This window comes from Pieris rapae, chromosome 12 (genome assembly GCF_905147795.1).
Source record: "Pieris rapae chromosome 12, ilPieRapa1.1, whole genome shotgun sequence".
In the NCBI taxonomy this organism is placed as follows: Eukaryota; Metazoa; Arthropoda; class Insecta; order Lepidoptera; family Pieridae; genus Pieris; species Pieris rapae.
The window spans coordinates 2,791,410-2,808,399 of NC_059520.1; the positions used below are offsets into that span (position 1 = coordinate 2,791,410).

General features: G+C 33.1%; 2 protein-coding genes across 3 annotated transcripts in view; one reads left to right on the forward strand and one right to left on the reverse strand.

Annotated features, from left to right (window-relative positions):
• LOC110994691 overlaps positions 1-2,387 on the forward strand; it is a 98,573-nt gene extending 96,186 nt beyond the window's left edge. For both annotated transcript variants that reach the window (XM_045630551.1, XM_045630553.1), the window contains exon 43: positions 1,427-2,387. In XM_045630551.1, coding sequence (XP_045486507.1) covers positions 1,427-1,563 — 137 coding nt within the window. In that variant the 3' untranslated portion in view covers positions 1,564-2,387. The remainder of the gene's footprint in view (positions 1-1,426) is intronic.
• Positions 2,388-6,622: 4,235 nt separating this feature from the next.
• On the reverse strand, positions 6,623-16,990 carry LOC110994697. The gene is made up of 5 exons (XM_022261495.2): positions 16,558-16,990; positions 13,536-13,639; positions 8,890-8,961; positions 8,547-8,669; positions 6,623-8,439 (listed from the first exon to the last, which is right to left on the reverse strand). Exons 1-5 carry the CDS (start codon positions 16,748-16,750, stop codon positions 8,059-8,061), a joined length of 873 nt encoding a protein of 290 aa, XP_022117187.2. The 5' UTR covers positions 16,751-16,990; the 3' UTR covers positions 6,623-8,058.

The following is a 16,990-nucleotide window of genomic DNA, read 5'->3' on the forward strand; positions in this document are numbered from 1 at the left end:
TCAGTTCACCAGCTAATTGACTGTCTAAGAATAAAAACTTAATGATTTTTTTGACATACGAGGTTATCATTCTACGGTTACAATACAGAAAGCTTTGAACGACTCAGTACGGCTGTCGTAGTAACAATAATTTTAAATAGATGACGTAATCATAATATTCAAACTTTAATCCTAGTACCAAGTGCTAAGTGTTAAATTAAATGGCTGTGGAATCGAACTGATGTGTATCCTTAAAATTATTCAATTATAACCATAATTCATATTCTTAAATTTTTTCTATTATCTTTAAATATAATCAATACATTTATACCATTTATTAAGTCTTCCATTTCTTAAAACATTAAATCATTTATATAATTTTATTATGTGCTCAATTTAGAATTAAATTAAAAGATTTATTTTTACTATCATCTTTATCCTTACACTTTTAATGTGATATTTTATATTTGGTTGTTAATTCTTAAGCATATTCTCTCTAAACTATTACATAATATAATCTATGCATTAATCATAACTATTTAATGACTATGTATAATCGTAATACACTTAAATACGTAAATAATAATTCAATTACCCAAACAGTATGTAGATTAAGTAGAACTAATATAAGAATAGCAAATGCACGAATATATGTTTCCTCTTAACGATTGCACATTCGTATGACCCTATTTGAGCCTGCGTTGGTACCATGTAAATTCCAATGATAGACCATTATAGCTTGCACTAATAAGAGATCGAAATTGCATATAAAAACGTCGCAATCGCTGGAAATTACAGAGTAGCAACGCTGCACTTGTTTTTGCTCTTACTACACAGGTTGCATTTATTTTTCTTCGATATTAAATTTGAATGTTCGATGATAATGTTGATAGTGAATTTTCTTATCCCGTCAATTCGTCGGTTTAAGTTTGTTTGGCGAAAGATGTTAACTGCAGACGATATATGTATAACTTGTAATTCGATTGCAGTCTGACTAGGGAATTCAAACTGTGCTTGCGTACACATTTCAATCCATAAGTATACGCTGATTAAATAAATCTGCGTTAAACTTTAGGTCAAACAGCAAGCTGACATTTATAAAGCTATGCAAGTACTTCGCTCAGACTAAAGAGGACTATAAATTGAATTACACAGAGTAAAAACTCACTTATGTCTGGCATAATCTGTGCTACACTGAGTACGCTTTATAAATGTCACCTACCACAAACATTTGACAGTTATATGTGTCCATAGCGTCTATCTGTCAATTTCATAGACCTCAGACTCAATTACGAAACGATTTTTCAAATGTACGCCAGCACAGCGTTAACAACATTCATCAAACATTCAACTCTTTTCGCGGCTCCGCATTACCCTGGATATATATTCTAAATTGTCGGTCGTGTGAACTCAATGATAAAAGAGTTCGGTGTTTGGTGTGTTGTAGGGTCTCCAGTGTGGAAACCGCGCGAGGTGTCGGAGGCCCCCGCCCCCACCACCCTGCCCCGCTCGCAGCGCCCTGCGCCCCGCGCCCCTCACCTCTCCGCCAGTCGCAAGTCGCTGGCGCCGGACCACAGACATTAAAGCGCATTCAAGATTGTCTAATTCATAAATAAATATAGGTACCGTTTCTTTTATAGACCCCATGCGTAACCTATTCAATAATTTTTGGGTTAACTCGGTTATTTAAGAAGGAAGATTATTCAGGAGTTGACTAATATAATAGATACTGTATTTCCTGGCGAACGCTGACTTACCCAGTTTCCTCGCCTAAATGTGGTTGTATGCAGGAGATCCTGTAAACGTGGAACCTTCAGATCACCTACAATTATAAGCCTACTTATTAAAAATAGTACCTAAATAATTGCATAACTGAAAATGGATGAATCTCGTTCATTATGTATATTTCTGTCACAATTATTAGCATCTCCCTATAATAGGTTTTTATGATATAACATAAAAGTTATCACTTAAAATAGGTATGATCAAAGTTATGTATTAAGCATTTTATCGGAAATACTTTGGCTCAAGAGCTGAACGACAAGTATATTTTCACCTTAATAAATGTTAACATTCATATCGCAAGGCCTCAGGATCCAATTTTTTTAGTTTAATTAATAATATGAATTATTTAACTTTTGATGAATTATCTTAACTAAAACCTGGGCTTAAGGATTATTTCATAATCGTATGAACGCAATGTAAATACTGCCGTAAGTCCAATATTTTTAACCATATCTGAACCACGACTTTAAAATCGGTACAGCAGAATTTAAATTAGTGGTGGATATAAGGTATAAATGAGATCTCAATAGTCGTTCAGTTAATGTAGCGAAATTAGCAAAAACACCATGACAACTCGTTAGACAAAAAATAACATTGTTAAAATAAAGAAATTGCGTGCGTACACATGTCAGAAGTGAAACTTCTTTATTCATATTTATACAAATCTAAAATGTTAGATTTCTTTATTTTGACATTTATTCACCCTTCTCACTCTCTCTCGATCGGTCTGAATCGCTCCTTCCCTTTTCTTTGGCAAAAACGCTGCACATCTTCGTGACGCTAATATTATTTTTGCATTTAATAGTAAAAAATTTACCCACATGCGCCTAAAGAAGTTTCACTTCATAAATTTAATGGATACAAAAATACGTTTTGTTTTTAATAATTTTGTACGAGCTAAACACGTACAATCCCTGGTCAAGACTGTAATACGACATTTGTAATTCATAATTAGTCACATTTTCCTTTGCTATTAAGATAATCATAGTATAATACGCGTACCTTTTCTTGGCACAGTGGAATTTTCAATACTAACCAAACTGTGGAGGTGCAATTAGATAAATGAATAATGAAATTATTTCTAGTTTAATTCGTTGTTCAGTTAGAGTATATATCGATTTATGTATACACAATTATGCGATAGAGAACACGAGAAATTTAAATATTTATAGTATATAGTGATATTGAGACCTGTGCCAAACTAGATTCTCTCATCCTGCGCTTCGTACTACTGTTAACGTTATAACTATTGAATATAAATAAATATATATCGTGGGAGTAGTTAGATGTAATCTTGTGTTTAATTTCACATTGGCAATGAATCTCACTATAGTTCGAAATGCACTTAACCTATGGAAAATACGTTAGGTAGTTTTGATAAGAATAATTTCTCTTCGTGATCAAATTCAAAAGTTCTATCATAGGCTAGGTGTAAAAGTCACACTTTAAGTTTAATTTGTTTACTAAAGTATGACATAGCACTAATGTTATTTCGTTATTTAGAAAAATATAACATTGATATTTTAAAACCATAATAACCCAGTTTTGGTAGACATCAACTATTCTTTATAATTACAATATTGTTGTACGTGAGTGTTTCTTATTTGTGTTATTTAACGATAAACATTAATGATCTAATTATTTAAACTAAAATAGTTAATTCAGAAGTAATATTTAAACATGTCGCGCACAAAATTATAATACGTTTATAATAACTCTGGTGACATAACTTACAATATACATATACATTACTACATATCACCGCGTCACCTCATCTTTGTTATTATGGCTTTAAAATAACATTTAATCTAAAATAATTTACAGTATAGGTATATACCTACTTTTGAAATGACTTGTACATGGATACTATGTAGATATCAATTATTTATTAATTAACCACATTATGTATGTGAATTCTGCATTTATACTTTAAATTTTACGTATTGGTTAATATTGTTTTGTGATTATGGAAATAAAACCTGTTTATTAATATACATATGTTAAAATATTCGAATTTAATAATTACGAACTTATACAACCAATTTATAGATATTGTTATACTAAGAAAATATAATTAATAAAGTAAATAAACAAATATGAAATGTGAAATGACGAGCTGATTAATTGCGATTGAACTTCATACTTCAATAATGTTTAATAAAGTAGGAAAATGAATGAATATTTAGAAAGACTTACTGATGTAAAATATGGAAGTAACTCATGTTATGTACCACGATTAGGCCTTTTTTTTAGAATTCATTTGAAATATCCTATATGGAAATTATATTAATTAGTCACGACAGCGCGACGCGTTACCGACATTGAATATTGCGTTGAAGTTTGTTCATATTAAACGTAATTTGCACCTGTTTTCCTGTTTGTTTTTACAAGCTTCGTATGGTTGTGCATTTTTTGATTTAATCGTGTACCTATGAGCCGATGAGTTCCTTGTTTCATTCAATTGCCTAAATTGAAAGTGCCTTTATGTGCGTTAAGAACAAGGGCGCGTTGATTTGTCGTGGCTCGTTCTGATTTAGTTTTTTCATAAACACTGTGTCTCTGAGGTTTGTGTTTTCATATTTTAAGTACCTTTGTTTGTGTCACACGATTACTTTTTATTGCTTACAAATAAAATAAACGATATCTGTGACATTGGAAGTTTAATTACCAAGAAGAAAAGCAGTGGTGCAACATCCTAAACAACGTTTCTTTATTTAAGTTTGCCAGCGATCCACACACTCATACATTGGCGCTTAGGTAAAATAAAATACAAGTTTTAATATGACACAAACTTATGAGCAAATATAAAAAATACATAACTAAAGGAAAATTTATTTCAAAGACGGAGGGACCTGTGGAGAGCCTAGCTCGTTTATCAGAATGCTCAATTTAGATATCGGTAAGTTTTGGTCTGAGCGCGTTCTTCTTAAAGACGGGACATATGAGATGATGTGTATACTAGAGTGTACACGAAATCTAAATTTAGAGTTAAGGTTAGGGCAATCAATATGATTATAGAAAGTATAAGTAATAATAATAAGTATAGAAATATTGCTATCAGAAGAGCACGAAGCAGATATCTGAAGCCGTGACCATGGTGGTGCCATCTGACCATTATATTCTAAAACCCACCATTTGATATCCTAAAATTTTATAGTTTTTAGTTATTTAGGAAGTTGACGAGAAATAAAACCAAATTTCAGATTATAAATTTATTTCGTACATTACCGCGAACGAAATATTGATGTCAATTGAAAATTTCTTCTATTTCAACTGCATCTAACTGTAACTGTAACTTTGAAAAATAACTTGTGGATATTTACATGCGACGTTATTTTGAAATAATAAAATTTATTGATATCAAATCCAATTTCCTAATTACTCTAGTATAAATATTTGAATTTTGTACTATTTTTATTGAAATTAAATTATTCTTGACAAGATATTGCAAATACAGAGAGATTTTTCGAATAGCATTTTATATAAGAACTTATGTAGAACTCTATAAAACACACAGAAAAGAGTTCTGATAAAATAAACTTGATCTTTAAACAATTTAATTATATACAAAATAAATTTAAACAAATTTGGCAAATACTTTAAAAAAAATCGCGTTAGCATGTACATTGACGAAGATATGTTAAATCTTCAAATTACATGTAAAAACTTCTCTAATAGAACATTCGAAATACAAAGAAACATGAACATATAAAAATAATTGTTTATAGAACGGGGTCTAGGGAAGCTCTATGTAATTGGAACACTTATAATTTAGTTACATAATTTCTGTATCTATATCTCTACAGTATAAATTATAAATCACCTAAGACTTAAATAAATAACAATAGGACTATCTAGAGATGTATATTGTATATACATTACATGTGGCACAGACTACAATTAATTCATTAATGAAATGTCAAGACGTAAGACGTAAATTAAAGACTAAAAGCCAGGCATGGATCCAGCATTGAACCTTAATATAATCTATGCTAAATTATGATGCCTCATATTCATTCTAAAATTCCTTAATGGGAAAAAAGTACTTTTATGTAGTGACCACAATGTTTTAGGGCTGAATCCGCGCTTGACGATATTACTTAAACAAATTATATTGCACAAACGTACTTAAAACATAGTATATCCCTTGATTTCTCGATAGTATTTTTAACAGTAAAGCGTGTAGGTATTTTTTTCAAAATGATGTCATTTTGTATTCCATAGTTTCCTTTACGTAACGAAGATATTCTTGGAAGAACATGTTATAATAAACCCACAGGTTTACATGTACAGGCTACCATGAGGTTTCATTAAAAATGCAGTAGAGATTCATCATCATCATCAGCATTTCTACAGGTTCCTTAATTCATTAGCATCTCTTCATACCATGACGACGAATGTATTGGAATCGCAAGACCGAATGAAAGAATTATAATTTTGTTTGTGGTTTCTATGTAAGTTTAAAACCTGTCAAAATTCTACGACATACGTGGAAATATATATGGGCGTCATAGTATGAAAAAACGATGCATCTCAGTTGTAGGTTCTCAATAGGAGGCAGCAAAATGGCATCTATATTTGTAATTTTAATAAGTTTACATAATACGCTTTTCAGTTTAAATTGAATCAATCTTTGTTAATTCAAGAGAATCCCCCTACAGATAATAGAAGAATATAATTAATAACAATACTATAAAAAGCTTTAAAGAAAGAATTTAAGTATCATTGTATCGTATTGAAACGAATGAAATTAAAACTTATATCATATAAGCAATGATTACGTTTTAACACAAATAAAATTAATAGTTTAACATTTCCCTAGTGTCATTTATATTTTAACGCACACAACGACTTTTATAATTAAATATTTGCTGTAAAAAAACACGAATAAGATTTATATAACATTACATTTATCATCTACTCACTAAGGAATTATTTAAACGAATATTTTATTCTAATGTGGTGTTTTCAAATAAGACTATATAATTCTTTGATCTACATTAATGATTATTATTTAATATATAAATTACATAAGGCACTCCAATTCTGTTTCATAGAAAGTGGTTGTTCTACCACCCATTTTTCTACAAAAACCGAAGACCCTTGGAAGTTCTTTTAATACAGACGTGATGTAAATAAAATTGAATAGTAGCCAAACTGCAATTTGAGCAAAAAAATTACCTACTTTTAATTAAGTATTCTGATGGGATGGCGGCTATTTATTCCCTAAAATAAATCACTACATCAAGTGTAAAGAGGTCACCAAAATTGTACCGATAAATCTATGACTGGAGAATTAAACTTAATCCTTATTTCCTATTTACACCTATCGTTTCAGAATATTAAGAAATAATCCACAATACTCCCGAATTTTCTAAGAGAATGGCTGAATAAAGTGCCATAACTCACGGAATTCCTACTATGACACTACAATAAAAATTTTTGGACCCTTATTCTTTAATTAAAAAGCCGCTCCTATTCGAAAATGTTTTATTAAAATTTTGACTAGCTAGGTTTGCTATGCTTGTGATTTGTAGCTGTACCTAAGGATTATTTAATTTAGAGGTTGAAGTCCGCGCGACGTCTTTTGAACCCCGTGTACTCGAAAGGTTATGAGAGAGATGCTTATATGTGTTAGTTAATGAACCTATAGCTATGAAGACGTTTGAAGTATGAGAGCCTGGTATACAATTTAGTATCGGTATCGATTGTTAGAGCATCTGTATAAACGAATGATTCTAAATTCAATTTACATATTTCTAGCGAGTACCATTAAAATTTTATAAAATTTTTTCGAGTGATGCAATCGTTCGTCACGTGATCTTACGCGGTCGTGTATAATTGTCTAAACGTTGGTCCCTATATTACTATTGTAAATAATAAGTTTATGATATTAATCTGTAACGAGAATGGGGCGACGCCGCGCGACTCACGGCCAACGCCGATTAAAGGCACATTGAATTATGTAATACATCTCATTTTCTACATTTTCGCATAATCATTCGCAATAGGTACCTAGATGAACGAAAACATCCCAACAAACAGTGTTCTTCTAGAACTTACAGGGAATAACGAATACGATGGTAACAATAATAACTTCTATTATTTAACTAAAAAACTCACACCACTATATCATTTCTCATACACATTTAACTATTTTATCACATAACTAGTTCTATGATATCGCATAGATACCGAGAGCGTCGGTTTGGCAACGTGGTGCTGAATCAAGGTTTATTTTCCTAAGGCAATTATAATGCCCAAAAATTTAACTAGAGCGAAAATAGCCTTACGTTAAAAGGTATCTTCGCATTTTATTTCTTTGACGGGCGGCGCCCACTGGTCGGGTGTGCCTTCCCAATCGGCAAATGGCTCGAACGCGAAGTTTTCACACTCGTCTGCTTCGTGCGCCATGTCGGCACGACTAAACGCCTCCGCGAACTTTCCTATTTCGGTGGAGCCAAAAGCCTGTTGAAACGCTGGCAAAGGCACCACTGGAGGACGCACCACTTCAGGTGGGCGTGTTTCGACAGTTTCCCGCACGGGTTGTGGGATTTCTGCTTGCGGGACTCGCATAGGAAAGTCATTGCCACCGCGCTTGCTTTCATAGCCTGTATCGTACACAGGATATGGTGTAGATCGGCCGTCGTGTGCGCCGATGTGGTTTTGGGCGTTCTGAAAATTAGACTCAATTTATCAATATGCTTCATAACTATATGACGTTGCGAAAGGTAGTGGAATTTAGTCTTTATATTAAACTAGTTAATTTATTTAAAATTTACCTGCATTAATCTGCAATCCGGTCCATAACGCATCGATTCCCTTGAACACATGTTCTGTGGAACTCGCGATGGCCACACGCCACCATTGCTACCGTTCCACCCACTCCCTGCTAGCACGCCCATCTATAGCAAAATTAATTATTAAATTGCAAAAAAACTAATAATACGCATTAAATGTTAAAACAAAATGTTCGTCTGATACCCAATAAGTTTTGCAAATCATCATCACTTAATTGGAATTTTATTATTAAATTCATTACTATGAGACATTGATTACTAAGTATTACAGAGATATTGGATTGCCTTTGCCTCAGTGGTAAAAAACTTTTGTGGACTAATTTACCTGATAATGTGGCCAAACATGCGGCTCACAGTACCCATGGCCTCGATTGGTCATTCCGCATTCTAGTGGTGGCTGAAATAATGAACAATCGATTATATATCCGCTTCATTAGTGCAAATGGTTTTGCAAAGCTTTCATTAATTACATGTATAACTTTCTACTTTTCTTACTTATAATATCATGTATTTAAATTTTACACTATTATATACTTAAGGATTTTTTTGTTTCATGGCTTGAAGCAATAGCAAAATATATTGTATATTTTTTTTTATAGAACAGGGGGCAAACGGGCAGGAGGCTCACCTGATGTTAAGTGATACCGCATGTATAAAAACTTTCAGGAATTTTTAAAGTAAATCATTCTCTCTTTCCATATTGAAGAACTATTGAAACACCGCAAAATCCCAGTGAATACGTTGATATTTTGAATAGTAAACAAATTTAAATTACGTACACAAATCGCGAAATAGCCTCTACGCCGTTCACGTATTTCGTATCGATTGAGCTACGCGTGACGTAGCACGCTTACGCGCCCTATCATTGTACACACAGCCATCGAATTCATATAACTATCCTATTACACAGGACAGATTATTGAAACTAAATTTACTTATGTTTTTATATAAGGGGTCTGCGTCACCCACAATATTAGAAAATCCGTGAGTGCATTCTTTCAGGATTGCACTCGTTTAGAGAGAAACATATAGCTTTTATAAAAAGTATATTAATTCTATATATACTTCGGACTGTTGGAAAGTGAGTAAAATATGTTCAGTTTTTAAATGTATTTACATTACCGTAACCTAAAAATTCATATAAGAAAAATGATACGTTTTTTTTGTAATTGCATTAATATTTTTTGAGTTTTAAGCTATATTCACAATAAATTTATCAAATTAACTCATATTTGATGCCACCATGAAATTTTAATGATTTGTTATATCACCAATGTAATAATGTATGAAATTTATACAATATTGACATGTAATGCAATTGCACGCTTAATAAATCTTGTAACTTAATAGGATCTGGTATTCTGAAATGTTACGGTTTCTTATGGTTTTTCGGGAGAAATCGATGGAGGAAGCCAAGAAAGGTTCCAAATGGAAAGTTCGGGAGGATACTTTTACCCAATCAGTTTCATACTGGAGAACACAAAATAACAACTAAGCAGTAAGTAGTAAGTCTATGTATAAGAAAACTAACACCCAAATGATATGTATTTCTAAACACTATGGAATTAAAGTGGCTTAAAAATGTTATTATTATTATAATATTCTGGCAGTTGTAGTAATTAATTATTATAAGTAGGAAACAAATCTAGGACAACCAAGTCATGAAGCGTTCCCGTTAATTACTCAGCTTTGGAGTTCTAGTCTTATTACTCTAATACTTCCCTGATTCAAATTTTCTCTATAAGTGGTGTGCGAATATAGGACGATATTAATTTTCTTACGTAAAAACTAGCAAACTCACGGCCAACACAAACAAACGAGGATCGAACTGGCGACCTACTTGTTTAGAAATCAATAGCGAGTGAGCTAACTAGGTACATCCTTAAAACAATGCCATTTCTTCAAAGATTTTCGCAATGACAAGTTTTGTTCTAATTTTAGAAATAAGTTTTCGATTTGTTAGCTGCCGAAATCCATAAGAGTATTGTTTTGATGTTGTTCTTGAGTGATTCTGAGTTTTATTAAACTTTTTGTTTACCAAATTTAACACTTACTTTCTATTGAAAAACAAGTCATCTTTAAATATCAAAATTTATCGGCGTCCGAATATAATAAAATAAAAATAATCACAAACTTTACTTAAATATCTATAACAATAGTCCAGTGTCGGATCAGACAAATTTGTATGAAAGGGGCATTTTCGCAAGATGTTAGAGGCTTCGCAAGATTCCCTTTTGTTATGACGTAAGGCTGTATATAACGTATAAGGTTGTGGGGCGCGCGCCGCGATCAATGTTCGCTCCCTCTGCACTTCTGCGTTGCAGTAACTGCATCCATCATCTTACCTATAGAACCTCTATGTATGCAAATGTTTTTTTTTTGTTTTGTATTAGCTTAAAATGTGGCAACTTTTCTATGATGAATTTTTGGATATCATTTTGTACGAAATGAAAGGTTTAAAGGTGTGATATTTGTTGTTATAACTGTTAGTTTTTGAAGCATTTTTTTTTAATTATATAGACAGAATATTATAATGTATGTTATAATTGGTGGCTATTAGTATAAAATATATTTTAGATAAAGATAATATTTATATTTACATTATTGTATATTTCAAAACACATCTTAACTTAACTTTTTGTTCAGGTAACATTTTAATAAAATTTAATGTCAAGAAGTAAGTGAAAAAAAGTAATAATAATAAAATTTACTTTTTGTGCAAATTTGATAGCTAAGATTTATTATACATAACATTTATACGATGCAAAAAAATATATAAATATATATTTAAAAGTACAATAAAACTAACAAGAAACAACGATGTATATGAGTATAATGTCACATATTAAACATCCAAGAACTGTCGTCTTATATAACATGGAAATTGTAAAACAACTAAGCTGCAATACGTAGCAAGTACATGCAGTAGTGGCGGGAGATTTGCAGGCTAACTATCGAGCGGTGAGCAGTGCAAAACCACGTGACTTATCGATCAGCGCGCCCACGACACTCGGAAAAATCAACCGCTGACAGCTTTCATGGGCCACCGCCGCCCCCCCCCCCCCACAACACCCCGCGAACCCCCTACGTCCTCATTAGCGCTTTTGTGCCGCTCACTTGTCTCATAATCTGGCGCCATAATCATACCTCCAAATATACCACTTCCGTATTCCAATTGCATCAGATAACCCATTTCATTTATTTATTGGACTATCTGACACATCCTTGATAAATAGATTGTAAGAGAAAAATCAAATTTTTTATCGTATTTTAGTAGTCATTTTTCTATTGAAATAGGAATTTTAAACAAGTTAACGAATAAAATTATATTTACAATAAAAAGTACTTTTTATTTCACTTGTTACTGAATCAATATAAAAATCTTTTTTAAAATAAATCTAAAAGGAATTTAGCAACACGTGCATTTTCATCTATTCGTCTACCAAATCTCAATGACCTGTACGGGACTTTTGAACTTGGAAGTTTTTCGAGTGTGGCGCTTCAGAACCAATACCGCAAACTTTTAGAACTTTGCATGTCAGATAAATAGAAGCTTTACGCGCGTTGCGTACGATTGATAACTGAGAACATAAAGGAAGGCACGAAGGAATGTAGACAGTCTGACACTGACCTACATATTTCAACTGGACGCCCCGTCATACTTTAATATTATGTTCTCTTTATTAAATACAGGATGAAACATTTGAATCCCTTTTGTTATCAACTGTACGTTTTTCCAATTCGAATTATACGTGTATAACGTTTTAGCTTTTTGTTAAATCAAATAAGTTTTTGGTCATATTAAAACTATTTAATGGCGATTCTGTTTAATAAAAACCCTAAAATCGAAATCACTACTATTTAGGTTTATAATAAACTGCAAAAGTCAGACATAAAAAAACATCATTCCCGTATGATTATTATAGCAAATCAAACTATTGTCTGTGGCGAATATGATGTATGTACTTCCGATAGGTTAAACTTTCAATAGAATATGTATGCTAAAACTATTTTTAATTATACATTATGATAAGAAATTAAATAGTCACTTAAAGAAGTTCATTCAGAAAAAGAAGCCAGTTTTGTACTTGAATGTATGAGAGAAATAAACTTGACAACCACTTTCACTTGCTAGTAATAGCATGAACAAAAATACACTGAATTTAATTTTAGCATCCCGACAGTGCCGAGTTCATGAGATTGCAAAGTTGCATAGATGGCCTTGAACGTAATGTAAATAAATACAATTTACATTTACATTTACCCTATTACATTGAGTATATTATTAATAAAATGCTTTTTTTAAGTGGTATTTTCTTCCAAGGTTTAGTGGTTAATGTGTATGTTTTTTTAATAATAAAAATCTTTATTTTCTAAAAAAAACATAATTCTATCTTTCCTCTTTTGAGAAATGCTTGTTTGTGTAAGACTGATGACTGCTAAAGAGTACTTGTGTCAGGTCATCAGGCCTCCACCACTTCGGATCGAAAGAAGGTCTTAAAAGTAGAGAAAATTTACAGAGAATACACAAATATTATTACAATAGGTGTGTGAGTGTTTATGTGTGTGAAGGGGTGACTGTGTATGTGTTATTACTATATGTTATAAAGTATAATAAATTTTACACTATTATACTATAAATTATTACCTAACATTTATCATGAAGGAAAACATCGTGAGGAAACCAAAATGTCTTAGACCCAAAAAGTCGACGGTGTGTGTCAGGCACATAATATCACAAAATCTGAGGGCGACTCATTATTATTATTATCTATAAGGATCTAGAAATGGTAAAATTAAATAAATATAATTCCTAAAATATACCCTATACCTTCTATGTTTTATATTTCATCTACTTATAGGTACACGGTTTATATGTACCTTCCTGGCCTACAAGTGAAAAACAGGTATTTAATTTCGACGTGATTTAGTATGTAGTTTATCCAGTATATATATTAAAACATATCTTACCGTATGAGACACAGGAAACTGTTGTAGTGCAGGGTGAATACGCTGTTCTCTCCTAGTCAGCGCCCTTCGCCCTCGTGATTCTTTCAGCGCATACGCACCGTAATCTGGATGAAATTACATGTATATTATTAGACCCAGCAGACGTTAAAGTTACAAATATTCAATCAAATATAAAAAAAAATAACCATATTTATTATTCGTCTAAAAATCTTTTACAATTGGAAAGCCTTATTGTAAGAAGTCGGTAAAGTTGTTCTCAAGTTACAGCGTGACAAAGGGAAATAAGGATTCATTTATTTTAGTTCAGTAAATACAAAAATGAAGAAAACAGAAAACGTGTTCATTATTCTTGGACCAGGAATTAAAAGGTTAAGATGTAAATGGGTAATAAATACTTTTGTAGATACATAATTTGTTTGGCCAAACTATATAAGGCTATTTATGACGTACTGAGGACTATGTATATATAAACTACTAGCAGACTCGGCCAAGCGTTGCTGTGGCTAAGGTTTTTGTTATATTACATTATAGTAAACTATTCAAGGGAAATGGTAGTAGAACTTATGTGAAAGGTAGATAGCTTATGTGAAACTTTGGTAATTTTAACGCCATCTGTTAGATTTGTATTAAATAATAAACAAATATTTGCAATGAAATAATTTTGCGGGTATAAATTGAGATGTAAGCTATCCTATCTTTTCAGTTAGATCAAACTGCACTCAGTGTGCAAATTTGATTGATATATCATCAATTTTCAAATTTGGCTGAAATCCTAACACATGTATTTCTTACTTAAAATGTTAAAAAAACCCTAAAACTTTTAGAGAATTTTTATCTATACTAATATTATAAAGAGGAAAGGTTTGATTTTTTGTTTGTTTGTTTGTATGAATTGAATAGGCTCCGAAACTACTTGGCAGATTTGAAAAATTCTTTCACTGTTGGAAAGCTACATCATTCCTGAGTGACATAGGCTATATTTCATTTTCAAAAAAATAGGCATCCTTACTAAAATTACGATAACATTAACATTTGTTTATTATTTGATACAATTCTAACAGATGGCGCTGAGTTAAAGGTAGTAGTTTGGCAAGACGACGTTTGCCAGGTCAGCTAGTCATTAATATTTGTAGAATGTAAGCGAAAAATTTAAAGTGTGGTTGGGAATAGATTTAAAGATGGTAAAGTGTTCGCTAAAACATTTTCGGGATGTATTTTTACAAAATACGCCCCTAGAAATTTCAATATAAATCGCTTACACAGATAGTAAATTACGCGGAAAAAAGCGATATGCATAATTATAACTATTTTACATAATCTTTATGAATTAAACGAGGCATGGGGTTTCATTCTCAATTTGAATGTGGACATCATACATATACGACATATTATGTCAAATATGTACGTACATAAGATGTTTTAGGTTATAGCGATTTTATAATAAAAATTTGGCAAAAGATGCCATGAAACGTTTAGGGAACATCTGGAAGAAAAGAGGAATTGGCACGAAAACCATAACAAAACTGAGACGGGCTTCTAGTATTCTGTATCTTCTTGTATGGGGTAGAAACGTGGTCTATCTTGTCTTGAGAAAGGCAAAATTTATGCCTATGAGATGTGCTCACAAATACATCACCCAACTTCCCATACGGACTCACTACAGTGCATTTTATCTCATTTCGGCCATGGGCAGAGGCTATAAGAAGTTGGAACTGATGGTAACACAGATGGCAAAAGATCATGTGGTCGTTCACCAACCGGAAAGAGCGATCACGTGATCTTTTACCTCCTGTCCTCTCATCGTCCTCAAAACTATAAACTGCCATAAGAGAGGCGAAGGACAGACACCGGTGGAAACAGAAGCACAGCTCCAGATGCTTCCTTCCTAACATTAACGCTCAGACATAAGAAGCCGATTGAAGAGAGAGATCTTTATTAAGGCAAATAAGCCTACTGTAATGTTCATAGTCTCGTTTAAAAAAACGCCATATTATTCGAATCGGTCGTAACATAGATAAAGTTCGTAGCGTGAAGCAACGCGGGCGATAGGCGCCCGGTCAATATGTAGAGTGGCTGTGCGCCGTGCAAGCAATCAATCCGACGCGGGTGCCACCTGTAGAGCCTACCCCCCGCCGTCCGACTCTCCCCTCCACCCGCCCGCCTTCGGATCGACACGTGACGTAGACGCTGAGAAATCCGCCCAAACGTAAACATTAATTCTTACTTCATTCTTCATTGTTCAGAATGTCGCGCGCGTGCGGTATCCATTATTGGTAAACAAACTTTGCAACTGAACTGATTACACTGAACGCGTATGACCACATACCAGCGATGTTTGTAATTCAATTATAAGCGAGGAATTAGTGGGTAGAGAAATTGATTTTCTGTCGGATTTTATGTCATAACTACTTGCATGTGTATGATATATAAATTATGCTATGGATTTATTATGCATAAATTATTATAAGTCCCGCAAACTCTAGCGCTTATCACCGGGAATAGAACATAGAACTTCAAGCACACAGCTATTAAGCAGTGAGCAGTTATCAATAAGTTTAAATGAAAATATAAATGTTTATATGATTAGTGTACTTTTTATATTGTTTATTTAAAAATTCTTTAAATGTAATCTAATTTGAACTTGATATGAAGTATCATCAATATATTTTTATTAAAAACCTATTTGATAATTTGTTAGTAGAGTTACTTTTTGCATAAATATTATGATAAGTACTTCGAGAAACAATAATATAAATGCTTCACACTTGAACTAGTCACTAATGTTACTAACACTACTAAAATTTTTGTGTAGGTAAATTAAACCGTGTATGAAATTATTATTTATTCGTATGAATATTTGTCTGGCGTACAATATGCCCAGAACATTTTTACTAAACATTTGTTTTCTTATCAACAAATTATTTATTAAATTAACTTATTGATTGGGTAGAGGTGTACCCATTTACAGAGAGAGAGAGATAAAAATAAATTAGTCTTGTAATTATTAGTCTATGATACCAACCCATGGGCATAGCGTGTTCAGCATGGTGCGCGTGCGGCGCAGGGTAGTCGTAGCGGTAGTAACGTGCATAGTCGTGTGCGTGCGGGTAGTAAGGTGGGTAAGGCGAGGGCTGGGGCGCGTAAGGCGGCGCGGCGTAGCGCCCGCCCGCCCAGCCTGCGCCCGCGCCGAGCGGTCCCCACTTGCAGCAATCCATTCCCGCGGACTACGCCGCCGGCCACGTAAACCCGCATCCGCGCGTCCGCATCTCTACACAAATTTAAATCCACATTCGCCGCATATTATTCTATGAAAGTTTTGAAAAAGTTTCAAAATACAACTGCAACGCGGTGATCGGACGCAGTTTCGCGGCGGGAAATGATCGCGGGTGCGACGTTAGTGAGCGGGAAGAGGTCGTTCGAGTTTGCCGGCGTGGAGGCGAGGCTGGCTGCGCGGC

Bases quoted from the DNA above. Each gene is read 5' to 3' on its own strand.
- LOC110994697 (XM_022261495.2), bottom strand. From the start codon at position 16,750: ATGGATTGCTGCAAGTGGGGACCGCTCGGCGCGGGCGCAGGCTGGGCG. The intron at 13,640-16,557 runs GTTGGTATCATA...AATTTCATCCAG, and splicing joins TGAACACGCTATGCCCATGG to ATTACGGTGCGTATGCGCTG. The intron at 8,962-13,535 runs GTAAGATATGTT...TCATTATTTCAG, and splicing joins AGTTTCCTGTGTCTCATACG to CCACCACTAGAATGCGGAAT.